Here is a 15,325-nt window from a genome sequence, read left to right on the forward strand (position 1 = left end):
CAGCTTCGGTTTTACCTGCAAATCCACCTTGTTCTCTTGGTCTTGGCTTTGGTTTTTTGTGCATTTTGGGCAAATCATGGCAAGAACGCAAAGCACGACCACGACAATATACACAGACAGAGCCAGAGAGCAACCCGGAGCCACAAGTTCCATAGCTGCTGGTGTTGATGCCAGTCCCCCAGTTCGTTTCGGCTCCGTTGCCCACTCCGCAGAACCGTTGGCATTCCCCTAACCATTGCCATTCCCATTCCCTCAAAATCCCTCCCCTGAATGCCCCCAACTTTGAGGCACAGTCACTCATGACTGCGACCTGAACCAGATACACGATGCACGATAATATAATTTATGGCCCTGCTTGGTGTTTGCAGCTCCTCTGCCGCGTTATGGAATGTTTGATGTTCCCTCGTCCGCAGTCCGACTCTGCCGCTCGGACTCATCAACAAATCGTACATTTGAATACAAATTGCAGCATTAAAGAGACGGCTGGAGAGGCTTCAGCAAAAGTGTCAAAATTGACATGAAATTATTTATGCTCGCACGAAAGTTGAACTCGTGTCTTTCAGTGTTCCCAATTAGGTTCATCGCCTAAGGCCCGGCCAATAAATATCCGAGACACATTTCTTTTTGGTTTGTTAATATCTTTTCGTATATATTTTTTTCGATTTTTTTGCATATTTAGTTCTCTTTCTGTTCTCTTTTCCATAGTAGACAATATTTATTTCAGTGAGCTTTAGCTTTTAGGTTTAACTCTAGTTAATGCTTCTATTTAATTGTAGTAACTGCAACATTAAGAAACTGTGTTTTGTTTAGTTGATCTTGGTTTTCTTTTTTTGGAATTTAAGCGGAATGTTTGGGAAAGTAAATTCAATTTATTAATTGGAGCTAAAACAGTTGAAAAAGAGGTAAAAAATAACTAAAAAGAGGGGAATCTTCTATCAGCTTTGCTTACAATTTTTGTTTTATTTTCAAGAATCACAATTATATAGCTGATTTATTTTTTAATTATTACATTTAATCTTGATTTATGGCTTTAATTTTGCTCAGCTAAATTTCCCCTTGAAACGCTTTAGTTTTTATTAATTTTTGCTGGCCAAATTCCACTCGAGCAGCACTTAAAAGGGATGTTGAGAAATCCTTTCAGCATTGCACGTTCCCAGGACAATTCCCCAGCTGCAGTGCTGACCTAATCTCGACCAGCCGCATCCCAGTCACGTACATAATTTCAAAACAAAACCAAATCCGAAACCCCAAATGGTTTCTGATATTTGCTACGACCAAGTACGAGTTGCTGAGGGATCAGCAAGGTCAGACGGGGGGTACTTTTGGAATTTGAAATTGAAATGGAAATGTGGGGGAGGAACTTTCGCTTGGCAAAAATAAACTGAAAATTACTAGAAAAAAATATAGAAAAATAAGAAAACACAAAATTTGAATTCAGTTTGCAATCATTTTCATTTCGAGGCGTTTATATTTTCCACTCTCACTTAGGCATTAGGACTTAATCGATAGACAATTGGGTTCTATACATAGTACAATAAATAATACTCAGTCTTGCGTAATACAATAATATAACAGATACTAACTAAAAACGAAACTGAATGGGTTTTTTTCTGATCGTTTCGGGGGGATGCTGCAACTATTTACAAGTGACTAAGCAATTCGGCTGCTGACCCCTGGCGGCCCCCCTACTTAACCCATGATGCTGGCCCGGCAGCCGGGCAATCACGCGGCAACAACAACGACCAATGAGGCGCAATCATCGTCAGCAGCCGCCGCCGGCTGTAAGCTCTGCTCCTGCTCTGGCTTCTCCTCCTTCTCCTCCTGCTCCTGCTGCTGTCCATCGGCCGGGATGTTAATGCAAATGGCAGGCATGGCTGCGGCCAAGTGGCACGATGGCAATGGCAATGGCAATGGAGATGAGGATGCAGATGAAGCTGCGGAGGATTCCGCTTTATCCTCCTCTACTGGCGCTGACAGCTTGCACTTTTGCCGCTGCCGCTGCAGCTCGTCCTTCTCCCAATTGGAAATGCAGGCGGACTGCTGGTGATGATGATGATGCACGGCTGCCAGCGAGGGATACACAAATTTCATGCCGTAGGCAAAGTGACGGGGCTGATGATGCAGTGCCTCATCGTAGCTGGGCAGTCCGGTGGCTATTGTGTAGCACGGCGGCGATTCGATTTGGTAGAAGCCCGCCTCACCACTTCGCTGCTGATGATGATGATGATGATGATGGGGATGCTGCTGGTGCAGCAGCAGGCGGCTGGCATCGCAGCTGACCAGGTGCGAGGAGTACGAGTCGCTGGTTGCATGGATCTGGGCACGTATGTCCTTATCTGCAATAAACAGAGAAAACGGAGGGAGTTTGTTAGTCGAGTTTGTTGGCAGAAAGTTTCTTTTGTTCGGGCTTAAACAGGGAGAAAAAAAGGGGGTAGAAAAGTTGGCCGTTTGATAATGAACTCCTGAACCTCATGAACTTGAACTGGGGATAACTTATTTTCTTTCTGTGTAGCCCAATCAGCCATCAAAGTTTCGACTCTCTGTCATTACTTTGTTTGTCCATGTCAAAGGACATTTCGTGGGGGTGAAGCGGAGAGCCCTGGCATTAAATTCAATTTAGCGTAAAGGCGCAAACGCTTGAACTTTTCCGAATGCCAGAATGCACAGCGTAAAAAAAAAAATACAGCCAGCAAGCGGAAAGTTTTGTGCTGACCGGAAATGCCGGCGAGGAGGCGGACAGGCAAAGTTCCTTCGCAGCAGACTGACAGCCGCACAACGACAATAACAACTAGGCAATAATATGTCGGAAGGGCGCGCGTGGCCTGGCAGAATGGAATGAAATAAAATACCCATACACACACACATGCAGAGCGGCTGCAATGAAATAAAAGCTCGTCGTCATCCCCGGAAAGTATGCAACAGAAGGCATTTAATTTTTATAATGCCGCAGCTGCTGCTCTGCTCGGCTCTGCTCTGCTCTGCTCTGCTCGGCTCTGCATGTTCTGTTATTTTCATTTGCAAATTAAGCTTGAGTTGAATTAAGATTGTAAATTTCCATATACTCTAAGCCCCGGCCATCGGGGAATTTAATTTTGGCAGCTTTTTGAGTTACGCCCTTGATTAAAATTGCATGAGGCAATAATTTGCCTCAAATAGAGGCACAAAAACGATGCTGCAGCTGCTGCTGGTGGTATTCTGTGTTATTAAATGCAATTTAAACTGCATTCAATAAATAAATAGGGGATCGTCTGCCAGGTTTTTTGTCCAATTTAATTTGAATGCTGGACATTTTTTTAATTGTTCAACTCTCCCGAAAATAGGTGTATTTTTCATAACCAAAAAAAATCCTGTGTTTTTTTTAATTAAAGCATTGAGCAAGTCAGGGAGGGGGGTAAAAGCCTGTTGAAAAATTTGCGCATTACAATATTAAAACGCAGCGGTAGCAGAGAAACAGTCAGCAGTTCCGCCGCCTGGCAGCAGTTGTTGATTTATTGTTATAACTGCACACATATATCCCCACACTTTTTTCTGTTGTTTTTGGCCAAAAGTCTCCACACACACACACGGAGGACTTTTCCTCTTTTTTTGACTTTTGTTTCCGCTTTTTTCTCGCTGCCCGTTTGATAGACAGCCGGCAAACAGGGCGTTGGACAAGGCAGAGGGGCGGGCGTGGCAGCAGGCTTCATATTTTATGCAAGTGTTGAACAAACAGGAGCCCCTGCGAAATTTCCACCGCCTCTCAGCCACTCAGTCTCAGCCTTTTCGAGGATTGCAGATGGACACAAAGAAAGCAGGAAAAGCTGAAGAGCAGGAGGTGCTAGGTGCACGGAAAATAAATACTAGGGGGAATTATTTAACAAAGGTGATTTTAAATAAGAAATAAATAGATTTTAAAGGATTTTTTAAGCCTTTTAAAATCTCTTTTAAATTATTAATATTTATATTTGCTTTAAATATTCTTCCTTTTTAATTATCTCATTAAATTTGCTTATTTCTTTCCGTGTAAATGACAGCACAAAAAAATTAGCACTCGATTCGTTGGTGCTCCTTTTGTTTTTCGGCTGCGTTGGCTCTTTGCCTTCGTCCTTTTTTCCCCGCTTTTGTGTGATTCCCCCCCAGTTGCTGCGCCCAAATGTATGCAACAATTTAAATTCATCGCAATAAGCCGGCACTCTCGAATGGAAAACTGGCAAATGGAAAACTCCAAGAGCCTGTTTTATTCCTTGTTGCCATAAATGTCTGTTAATTTTTTAACGGCCACAACTATTCGAACGAGCAGAGCCTTTTTTATTTAAAAATTATTATCATTGCTTTTAAGCTGCTCTCAAGTGTTATTAAGACAGAGGATATTGGTTTTTCTTTGTTCTATGTGTGTGTGTTTTTCAATTTCTTCACACAAAATGCACTGCCATTAAAAGTTTTGCACCACTAAACGCTGACCGGCAACAAAACAATTTGGTTAATTACAGCACTCAATTTGTGTTTGCCAAAAAACAAAAAGCAAACTAACATATTTTTTAGCAGTTGAAACAGCAGAGCCAACTTCTAGTTTTTGTGCGCCATTAAAAATTGAAAAGGGCTTCCGGCCAAGAGCAACTTTTTCTGGTCTTGGCCAAATATGCCACGCTTAATTACATTTTTACGCAACTGAATTATGCAGGACCCCATACAACATGATAAACATGGGATAGAGACTGCCTTGGCTTTAGCTTTGACTTTAATTTAGGAACTCACTGATAAATTCTGCACTAATTGATAACCAGCCAAAGTCTCTCTCTCTCTCTCTCTCTGTGTGCGACGGTTTAATAAATAAAGTGTAAGCCCGGTGGGTAATAGGTAACAGGTAACACGTAACTGGCAACTGGCAACTGGGCCAGCAGACACTCTTGTATCTGGCTGGCTGTTTTGGGCCTCGTTAAGTATTTATAAGGTAAACACTGCGAGAGGCCACGTAGCCGGCATTAAATGCACAAAAGCCGAGACGACTCGGGCCTAGGCAGTTGCTTAATTATAAATGACACACGTACTCCCCAGTATCCTGGCCTATCCCTGCCCTATCCCTATCCTAGCACTTGGTATCTATGTAGGCCAGATCCGCACGGGAGGCAACATAAAACCAGGCTGGAGAAAAAAAAAGCACAGAACACGACACTAACGAAACTAATTAGACGCATTCGACGCACACACATATCGCTCAAATTGATATTTTAGGCATAGCATATATACCCATATAGTGTGGGCCCTGCCTTTGGTCGCGTGTCGTAATCGCAGGGCAAAGTTTTTAAGGCTCGTTAGCACAAAATTGACAGTTTGACAGTTGAGTTGGCCAGGCTTTAATGCCACGGCCCTTTTGGCCTGAGACAGGAGACAAGGAGGAGTAGGAGTCCTGCGAAGAGCAGTCCTGTGTTCCTGGCCAAGTTTGGTTGGCCTAAATAAATCATTTGGCTAAATTGGTCTGCAAAAAGTTTGACACTTGAGTCGGAGACTTGTTAGTCGTGTAGGTTGTTTTAGCCAAAGCCCTTTGCCTGGCTCCTCTTCTTCTTTTTGCTTCCCTTCAATTTAGTTTGGAACTGGTATATAGGTTGAGTTTTTTTTCAGATTGGTTGCGTTGTTGTGGTCCCATAATTACGTGTAAAGTGCCTAAACATATGATTTATTTTGGGTTCCACAGACTGTTGATAGGTGCAACAGGTTCGGGGCAATTTCCTGGCAGATAAGATATATATTTACATGGGCTATATTTACACGGAATCGGGGTTGAGTGCGCTGGCGGGTAATCTATTGGTTTTGGGTGGCTTTTGGCGATAACAGTTTGTGTCAAAGCTTGATTGATTCGGGATTTAGAACGAAACTGGTGGGGTTATCCCATCAAAGTTATTATTATTTTATAAATATTTTTAGATATAAAATGTTCTTTGTACTCTTCCTAAACCATCTGCCTCACTTGCTTATGCCCGATTTCCCTTGACTTTAACTACACAGCTGAGTAATATGGTCCATCATTATTATATTATATTACTCTTTATCGCTGCGGCCCACAAAACGAAACATATAAATATCAACGCACAATTTCACGCCTTTCACGCTGAGCAACAAATTTCGGGGCTCAAAAGCGAGGGGGTCGTGTGGGTCGGTTCTCTGGTCTCCGACTCGAAACATTATCGCTATCATAAAGGGGCCACAATGCCGCTGGCAAAGGCGAGTCAATTTAATATTATAAATATGCGGCACATATATTTTGTGGCATAATAAACTTGTGTATCTAAAATTACAACAGAACGATGCAAAAGGCCAAACGGCTGGCTGTCTGCCTGCCTGACAATTTCGAAGCGCGCCAAAAAATTTATGGGGCCCTGGAACCCAGAGTCCTCCTCTAAGGGAGGACAGAGATTCCTCCGCTCCGGAGAATGTTTCTGTTTCTGCATTTTATATTGTTTAGCCGCCTGAATAAATGGCCGAAGATAAGGCTTTTGATTAAGGTTTTCGGGTGGGGGGATGGCCAACATAAAAGCCAGATGTATGGCTGTTCTGGTATACTTACTGCATTTCTTCCAAGTGCGGAACTTCCTGTAGAAGTAGCAGCTAAACAGGATGAAGACCAGAGACAGGACAACCAGCGAAGTGACCACTCCAATCCACAGATAATTGATGATCACATGCATGTCTGCCTCGCCAAAGATCTGACTGAACCAAGTGGATTCGCTGGCATCCTCGGATCTATCCCTCAGATCGGCCAAGTCCAAGACCACCGACTTGGACAACTGTTCGGTGCTGATGCTGCCATCCGGCGACCAGCCACTGGGCGGTGCCGGGTCATAGTTGACCGCCGCGTTGCCAATCCGCTGGAGCAGGGCATTGAACGAGTTGAGGGCGTCAATGTGGCGCAGGTCGTGGGCACTGGGGATCTCGAAGGTGATCTGGTTCTGCTGCAGGTGCTCGGCTATGGCCGCGGGACTCATGCTGCTGGCCGGAGCGGCTATGAACTCCGCGTACAGCTCCTCCGCTGGAGTTGTAGTCTCCACAATTGTTGGGTAATCCGTAGAGCTGATCATTTTGAATTTTATTTTTATGCTTTACTATATTTTGGTTTGGAATATATATTTGTATATATTTTTCTGACGACTGGCACAAACACTATCGCCGCACGACAAACACGTAAACAAATCGCACTGCTCTCTATATATAAGTCATGGGCTCGATTTCGATTTTCACGATTTTCTTTATGGGGCTTTCCCGCTCGTCTTTCGCTGCGTCCGTTCGCTGGAGCGGCTGTGGGCTGACTAACTCTCGCTGTCCAAGTCGAATGCCTATGTTGCTTCTCTGAGCAGCGAGAGAATCGGGGATATTTCCGCCTGGCACTCAAGTCGGGCTCTCCGCTCTGCGTTTCTCTGTTTCTCTGAGACTCTCTCGACTGAGTGACTGAGTGAGTGAGTGAGTCCACTCGGAGGAATCAAGTCAAGTTGCGAGTTAAAGAAGCATGCAATTTCTGGCATGTCTTTTATGTTTTTAAATGTTTCGCGTCCTTTCAGTCCTTGCCTGACCCAGTTTGGCTAAAAATAACCAAGAGAGAGAGATGGGGACTCCTTCTTCACCTCGGTCACGTTCGTTGTTTAAAGTTTTTCACAGTTTTTCCCAGTTTTCCCAGCATTTTTACCCCACAAATTGCTAGAAGCCAAAAGTTTCCGTCTCTGATGATTTTAATGAAAGCCAAAAACCCGGGTTATATGTGCCACTTGATAAGCTGTGAGTTCAGCTAAGAATTATGGTTGTGCCAAAGTTTTCCAGTCGAGTGATAAATTAATGGAGAATATGTTCAAGTTTTTGCCATAATTTAAAGTCTCTTTAAATATCTCATGTTTTAGCCACATTTTACCCTCTGAGACTCAGTCAATATCTCATGTTTTAGCCCAGTTTTAAAGCAAAAACTGTAACTGGAACTCCAAATCTCAGTTATTATGAGTCCCTCGAGCGTCAGGATGCCGCAATGCTTCCTGCTCTGCTTTACCAAAAATAAAAAAGGACCTAGAAGAAGCAACAAGAGAGGGGAAGGAAGGGATCCTGGCCACAGCACGCTTCATTTGAGCGCATGCTGACCATAAGCCGGCAGCAGGAGATGCACAAAAGGCTTCTCGGACGACACAAAAACGTGCCAAAAAATATTCTGCTCAGAAAGTGGAACAAATGCAACCCCGAGACTCACTCGAAATTCCACTCGAAAACCAGTTTTGCTTGTTTTCTACTCAAAAGGGAAATTCTCTCGCCAAGTGAATTTTCCTCTCGGCTTGTGCGCACTCCCTCTCACGAATTTCCCTTTCGCTCTCTCCGCTCTCATTTTCCGGAGCATAGCGACACGAAAGTGAGCAGTCGCCGGCAGTCGCCTTTGAACTGCGCCAAGCGAAAGGTCACACAGACACCCACTCTGCCAAAAGGTTTTCCCCTTTTTCCGTACGCAACTCCAGGAAAAGTGCGCCTTGTAATTGCCGCGGGAAATTGAAATAGATGCCCGATAATAAGCACTTAGCTCGAGCCCAAAGTCACTCGATAAATGCATTAAAAAGTTTTCCCAGCCGCCGAAAACTTTGACGCTGCCGAGACCTCTATGCACTTTGGCGAGCGGCAAGCTTATCGTTAATTAGCTTTCGACTAATTCTGAACTTGAGCATAAGTTTTAAACAGCCAACTGCAGCGATTTTAATCGATGCGTGTTTTGGCATTAAGGGAAACTTATACTAAAGGAAAGAGGTTGTAAAAAAATGAAATATAAAATTGAAAGGAAAATTATCGTTATGAAATTATCCTCTTCTTTGATAAGCTGAAAGTTTCTTGGAGTCTTGGATTACTTTGCTAGGGTCTTAAATAAATGACTAGGACTTAAACAGTTAAGAAATTTAAATATTTAATTATACCCTATTAAATATATATCTTATCCAAAAATAAGAGGAATTTGACTACAAAGAGATTAGTTTTAAAAATTCTATAAATAGGTCAGGAAATGTAAAAATTCATACTGTTTTTATTTAGAAAAATATTTGGAAATCCCTTTATAAAAGTTAAGAAAAATTAACAACCGATTTAAACTTGTTTTTAATATTTATTAATTAATTTATTAAGATTTCAATGGGGAATCTGAATATACACAATTTTTATGGTAAAAGCTAAGTTTAAAAATATCATAACTAAGCCAAAAAAGCATTTATTTTAATTCGGAAAGCTTTTCTGCGCTAGTTTTTATTAGGTTAATAAATCTGCATACTTCATTTAACATTTTAAAAAATTCAAATTTTATTCGATTTTTGAAAATTTTAATGATGTAACCCCTTATAGAATTTTGAAAAAATTTGAAAAAAAATCTTTTTGGTCGGACATGGCTTAATCGACTCTGCAGTTGATGCTGATCAAGAATATATATGATTTATAGGGTCGGAAATGATTCCTTCACTGCATTTGACTACCACTACAATACCCTGGGTATAAAAATACATTGAAATATTTATATCCAAAATTACCCTATAAAAACACAAATAATAAAGTTTTTTTGCATATGCCCTTTTTATATAACCCTTTTCTGTTATGCAAATACCATAAATTAATAAAATTCCAGTTGATTTAAGTATTTTTATCCCCAACATTCAACTGAGCTGCATCACAAATATTTTCATGCATTTATTTAGCATTTATGCCTTGAGCTAAATAACATTCTAAAACGTTCAACATAATCAAATTGTTTTCTTTTGTAAATTCCACACAAAAAAAACGAAGATGAACACACACAATTTGATTTGATAAAATTCCCCTTTGTGCCTTCGATAACATTTGTTCGCATTTCTCGTTTCTGTAATCCAATTTTGATGGCAATGCAAATTAAATTCGCATCACTTGACTTGTCGCATTCAATCTGCCGAGATGGAGAGTCAGTGCTAACCCACTGATTTTCTCCACTTTCCCGACTTTTCCCCGGAAAAACAGTAGATGGGTTTGATAAACAAGTTTGCACCTCTTTCATTTGTGTGCAGCGAAGGATAAAAACCTCACAGACAGCCAGGAGATTTTAATATGATTTCTTAGAAACACACACAAGTACTATATAGATATATATGTTTATGAAATATCCTGCATTCTGCACTCTGCCTTTACAAAATATATGTGTATAGAAGGACACACATGCCAGCGCATGCAGATGCTCTGTAACACCCGACTAAAAGTAAATTCATTAAAAATTCCATCATAAAAATACCTCGGCTGCTCACGTCAGCGCCCAAAAAAAAAGAAGAGGATGCAAAGACTTGTATTCTTTTCACTAACTAACTAAAAGTAAACCATAAAACAGACAGGATGGCAGGGGCGGTTAGGCGACAGAGGAAGCTATCTCCGTGCTGGCTGTCCTTTGAGCAGGACTCGTTCCGCCTTCGTCTTATCTTGCAGCTTCCATCACACTTCACTTACATGCTCTTTAACATGTCAACATGTCAGGGCTGCTGCGCGAGTTAGTGTGTGTGTGTATTGAAGCTGGTGTGTGTGAGCGGGTGTGCTAGTGTGTGACATAGTGACATAATAAAATGTTACTTTAGTTAGTAGTTTAGACGTCGAAAGCACCGCAAAAAGATGCTTTTACCACAGTGGCAAATGCGGCGCTAAGAAACTTCCATTTCTTCAAAGTATTTTTCTTGGGCTCTAAAAAGTGCAGTTCGGGTGTAATACTTGGTATAAATGGAAGTGGAAAATGTCTGAGAAAAGAATATATTTAAGTTTCTGGGAATTTATAATTAATTCGATTTTTTTAAAGATAAAATTTCATATGATTTAGGCTTTGGAGTTATACTAAATATGTCTTTTATACAAAACTAGAGTTTGCATGAATTCATTATTGAACTTTTCACTTAAAATAATTTTTAGAAAATATAATGACTCAATCTTTAAATATATTTTCAATTAAATATTATAAGAATTTTTTATTTATACGTTTTTTTAACTCCAAAAAGACTGTATTCCCAAGGAACCTCTTAACATAAACCCGTAAGTTAAACCCCAAATATTTACCTTTTCCCTTGATCTAATTAAGACACATCAATATCTGCTTATAATTATGTTTCCCTCAGTAAACAGTCCCCTCCAATCGTATTAATATCCTGTTTAACCCAGGCAGATATTGTTGAATTTGTAACAGCCTCTGAATAAACAACGAGTTGCAGCCGAGTTCCCTTTCAATATTCAAATCGATTCATCAGTTCCCAGAGCAGGCCACACGTAACATGCAAAAGTGATTTGCAATGCGCCGTGTATTCATGCCATCAATGGCAAATTATGCATTTAATGGCCAGATGCAATTAGCAATCGGAAGGACCTTTAAGGACCCAACACACACACACACGCACACGCAGGCATTCCGATTGCCATCGCTTGGCGTGTTGGGCATAATTGCCCAAGATTAACATAAATCAATCAAAAGGCATAAAAGCACCTTTGTGCGTTACCTTTGTCAGCGGAGTTGCATATGGTAAATGCCTGTGAAATTGCGCAGAAAGTTTTGTGAGCTCACAAAGGATATACAGGACGAGAAGTGAAAGAAATGCAAACAATGCGAGGGAAGAGGAGGAAAAAGGAGTTTGAGGAGCGAAGAACTCAGTGCTAAGCCGTCCGGGTAAACAAATACAATTGCATAAGTCCTGCTGCAGTTGTTGTCCTTCTTGCTGTTATTTTTCTAGTGTTACGTGTCCTTCTTTTGTTGTGGTGTAGGCACTGAGGGAAATATTATTTTATAAGAGAATATTTTTTGGGACTATTTATAAGTATTTTTTGAGGATTTTTTGCAAAAGAGTTTAAAGAATAAAAATTTTTAATGAAAAATTCAGTTTCTATATTAAATAAATAATATTTTTAATTTTAGCGCTTATTTAAAAGAAATTACTTACATTTTATTAATATTTTTAACTCAGTTTTCTTATTCTTAAGACAATTTTTTATTCTTAGATATTAAAATATGGCTTAAAACTTATAGAAACCAAAAAATATTATATTAAAATATATATTTTAAATATTAAATACAAATTCCTTATTTTAAATATTTTCTTTCCTTTTAACTTAAGTTTTTTTTTGCTGTGCCTCTGGCAGATATATCCTGCTTATGTATATGCAAGTCTGTTTATCATATGTGCGCTTGATTAGCGCTGACAACATATGCAGGCAGGCATTGCCAGACATCAGGCCGCAGGACCGCAAAAAGGACTGCCAACAGGACTCTCTCTGTTGACAAACAAAACAAACAAGTGCACATTTTTGTGCCGTACTGCATATTTTGCTTTTCTGGCCAACAACTACAACAACAACAACAATAAGAAGGGGAAAGAAGAAAACAAATAAAGAGGCCTTTTTCTCCACGCTCCACCCATACCCCTTGTTGGCCTGCTGCAAGTCCTGCTGCATCCTGCTGCAAAACAAAGGGTCCTGTATCACGGAGCAGTTTTAAAAGGATTTGCAGTTGAAATATGCTCGGGGCATTGCTGCTGCTGTAGTTTATGCAAAATAGAAGAGAGACGCCAAACAAATGAACACTGGTGATTCTTTCTAGTTTTATTTTTTTGGCAAAGAATAAAGTCAGGAATTCAACTGGAAAGTATGCATCTTGGAGACAGAAAAAAATACGAATTTCAAGGAGTTTTCGGAGGTGTTTAAGCAGGGACACTTCTTGGATAATATATTAGCTGAAAATTAACTTAAGATTTTATTTATTAATATTTAATTTCAGCTGTTTCTTTAAGCTTTAAGCCTTTCTGTTTTATTTAGCTGCTTTGAGCCGCATTTCCTGAATATAAAGTTGAACTGGCTTTCCATTCATCTTGTTTTTGACAGCACAACATTTTTGAAAATTCTTGAAGGGGTCTAGCACTCACTCTTTCTCTCTTTCTCTAAGTTTCCCCCTTTGAGTTTTCCAACCCAATTAACTAATTAATCTATTTCAAGAGCATTCCCTGCCATTTCGACCTACATTAATTTCCTATTCATTGTTCGGGCCTCGCAAATTTTCTATGTTGCACCATCAGTCCAAAAAGTGTTTGTGGCAGCATCAGCTGTTGCCCCACATAGATCTGCTAAACCAGCATTACTTTAGCACCACCCTACTGCCTCCGAACCCCATAAACAACCCACCAGCCACCCCCCTCGCGTGCCATTTGCGCATATTTCGCGCACTTCAAAAGTTTTCGCTTGCTTATTAAGAGAGAACCCGCGAAACAAAAAGGCCGAAAACAAATTTTTTCGCCATAACTCAAGTGTGGCAGTCAGACAAACAAATCTACACCGTGAAAATGGTAACAAAATGGGTCATAAAGGGAGTGGAATTTAAGACTTAATTTAAGCTCAAGGTTTAAATATAAAACCAAGTTTAAAAACACTAAAAACACTAAAATTAATATAAGACAAGTCTTCTCTTTGGGTAATATATTCCCTTAAAAACTTTTCCTCTATTTATTTAAAATATTACATACTTTGCCTTATAATCTCCCCCGAAAAAATAGCTAACCCAGTAACTAAATCAAGATCATACCCTGGATAATGTCATGTTTCTTTCACTGTAAGCAAATAAACGAATGCCAGAGAGCCAGAGTCCCTGACACGGCCGTGCTGCTGTCTCCGGCTATGGGGCTCTCCGACCCTTGGTCGAGTGCGACTACGGCATCCGCATCCGGAAGTTGGCTGCACGCTTCCGTTTTCGGTGCCTTAAAATTAATGAGCTGAGCTGAGCGGAGTGGCGCGGCAGCAGCGTTGCCACACTTTTCGCAACTAATTCCCAACAACTTGTTACAGCAGCGAAACTTTTGCCCAACCCATCGCCACCAAGGAGGGCAAAAGGACTACCGCCTAGCCACGATCCGTACCCGGACCCACGACGACCTTCCTTCCTGCCTCACGCCGCACGTATCCGTATCCGTATCTGTCCGTGGTTTTTTCTGCCCTCCATTCTCACCCCCTCCCCTCCCCCCAGCAAACTGGCAACGTTATTTGCGCAAAATTTTCGCTTCAAAGTTTGCTTATTGTTTACGTGCGTTGCTTCATTAAGACCTAACAAGGTGGGGGCGCTGCTGCCGCTGCTGGAACCTCCTCTCCGGTTAGTTGACTTACGGATATATAGTTACACTCCGGCACAGTACAACTTGAATTGGGTCAGACACACTCGGCGAACTTGCAATTGTTGTGCTGGCTGCCAGTGTGCAGCAGGGGTTAAGCACAGATACGACGGAGTATCTGGAGTGCAGGGCGGGCACCGGGGTGTTAATAGGGGTAGGTTATGATTTCGAGTGGCGCGTGTTTATTTGCTTTTGATATAGATTGGATTGCGGCATAAGTGTGCAGGAGCAGATCATGGGACAGATAAAGTTACCAACAGCCAAGGCAAACTCCTGTTCAGACAAATGAAACTCTTGATTAAAGTTGGCAGTTCTGAGTTTTGGTTAATGGAATTAAAGTGAGTTGGAGAAGGAGGAAATATATATATCAGAAAATAATGAATATATAGTCGGAAATTAAGATATATATATTGGATTACCTGTATCTTCTATATGAGTAACTTATGCTTATTCAGTTTATATTTCAACGTAATTTTTACCAAGAATTACATTACATTTCAAAGGCCTCCTTTATGCTTTAGAATTTTGTACATTTCAAATAAAAAAATACCTAAATATTCCTCTGAGTATTTATACATTCCTTTACTTATTTTCTTAACTTTGACAATGATTTTTAAAACCTCCTTTCCATTTTCTTGAAATACCTCTTCACTTTCAATAAAAAACACATTTATCCTCAATAAAAAAAGCTTTTAAAATAATTAAATAACTTCTTCCAAGCAAATACAAAAGACATTCTTAAATTACAGCAAAACCCAGGCAATTTAAATTATTTTAAAGCGTTTCCCCAACCCTAAATCCAATATAAAAAAATCTCTAAAAATTGAAACAACCCTCCACTGCCTTGAACTAAACTAAAAAGCCGTTCAATTTCCAAATGAGCAGGCCAATCGAGGGGAATAGCAACAAAAGGCGAAAATAAAAAGACGAACCGAAGCGGAAATTGAAATAAGCAAGTGAAACAAAATAATCAAAAGAAACAAAAAAGGTCCAAATAAAAGAGAGAGAGACCCAGCCAAACTGGGGGGAAACCAGGAGATGGGGAAGCACATCCCCAAAAATCATTCAAATCAGTGAAAATCAGCGCTGAGCCTCAGTCAAAAGTCCAGAAATTAACATTTCCACTAGAGTAAACAATCAGCGGTGGCGCCAAAATCACAGAAAACAAAAAAATTCACTCTTGGCAAATCGAAAAAATCAACAGA

The 15,325-nt window shown here is 40.5% G+C and overlaps 1 protein-coding gene and 1 long non-coding RNA gene across 2 annotated transcripts; both read right to left on the minus strand.

Moving 5' to 3' along the window:
- Positions 1-1,433: 1,433 nt before the first annotated feature.
- Positions 1,434-7,246, minus strand: comm (commissureless). Its single transcript, XM_017178806.2, has 2 exons — positions 6,542-7,246; positions 1,434-2,336 (listed from the first exon to the last, which is right to left on the minus strand). The coding sequence occupies exons 1-2, from the start codon at positions 7,050-7,052 to the stop codon at positions 1,723-1,725; spliced, it is 1,125 nt and encodes a 374-aa protein (XP_017034295.1). The 5' UTR covers positions 7,053-7,246; the 3' UTR covers positions 1,434-1,722.
- A 6,173-nt stretch (positions 7,247-13,419) lies between these two features.
- Positions 13,420-14,648, minus strand: LOC138928538 (uncharacterized). Its single transcript, XR_011444958.1, has 2 exons — positions 14,540-14,648; positions 13,420-14,433 (listed from the first exon to the last, which is right to left on the minus strand). It is a non-coding gene; the product is annotated as an uncharacterized lncRNA (long non-coding RNA).
- Positions 14,649-15,325: the final 677 nt, after the last annotated feature.

Source organism: Drosophila kikkawai, chromosome 3L (genome assembly GCF_030179895.1).
Source record: "Drosophila kikkawai strain 14028-0561.14 chromosome 3L, DkikHiC1v2, whole genome shotgun sequence".
Classification (NCBI taxonomy): domain Eukaryota; kingdom Metazoa; phylum Arthropoda; class Insecta; order Diptera; family Drosophilidae; genus Drosophila; species Drosophila kikkawai.

Excerpts from the sequence above, each read along its gene's own strand:
- comm (XM_017178806.2), bottom strand. The coding sequence starts at position 7,052 with ATGATCAGCTCTACGGATTACCCAACAATTGTGGAGACTACAACTCCA. Across the intron at positions 2,337-6,541 it reads CCGCACTTGGAAGAAATGCA|ATAAGGACATACGTGCCCAG; the intron begins GTAAGTATACCA and ends TGTTTATTGCAG.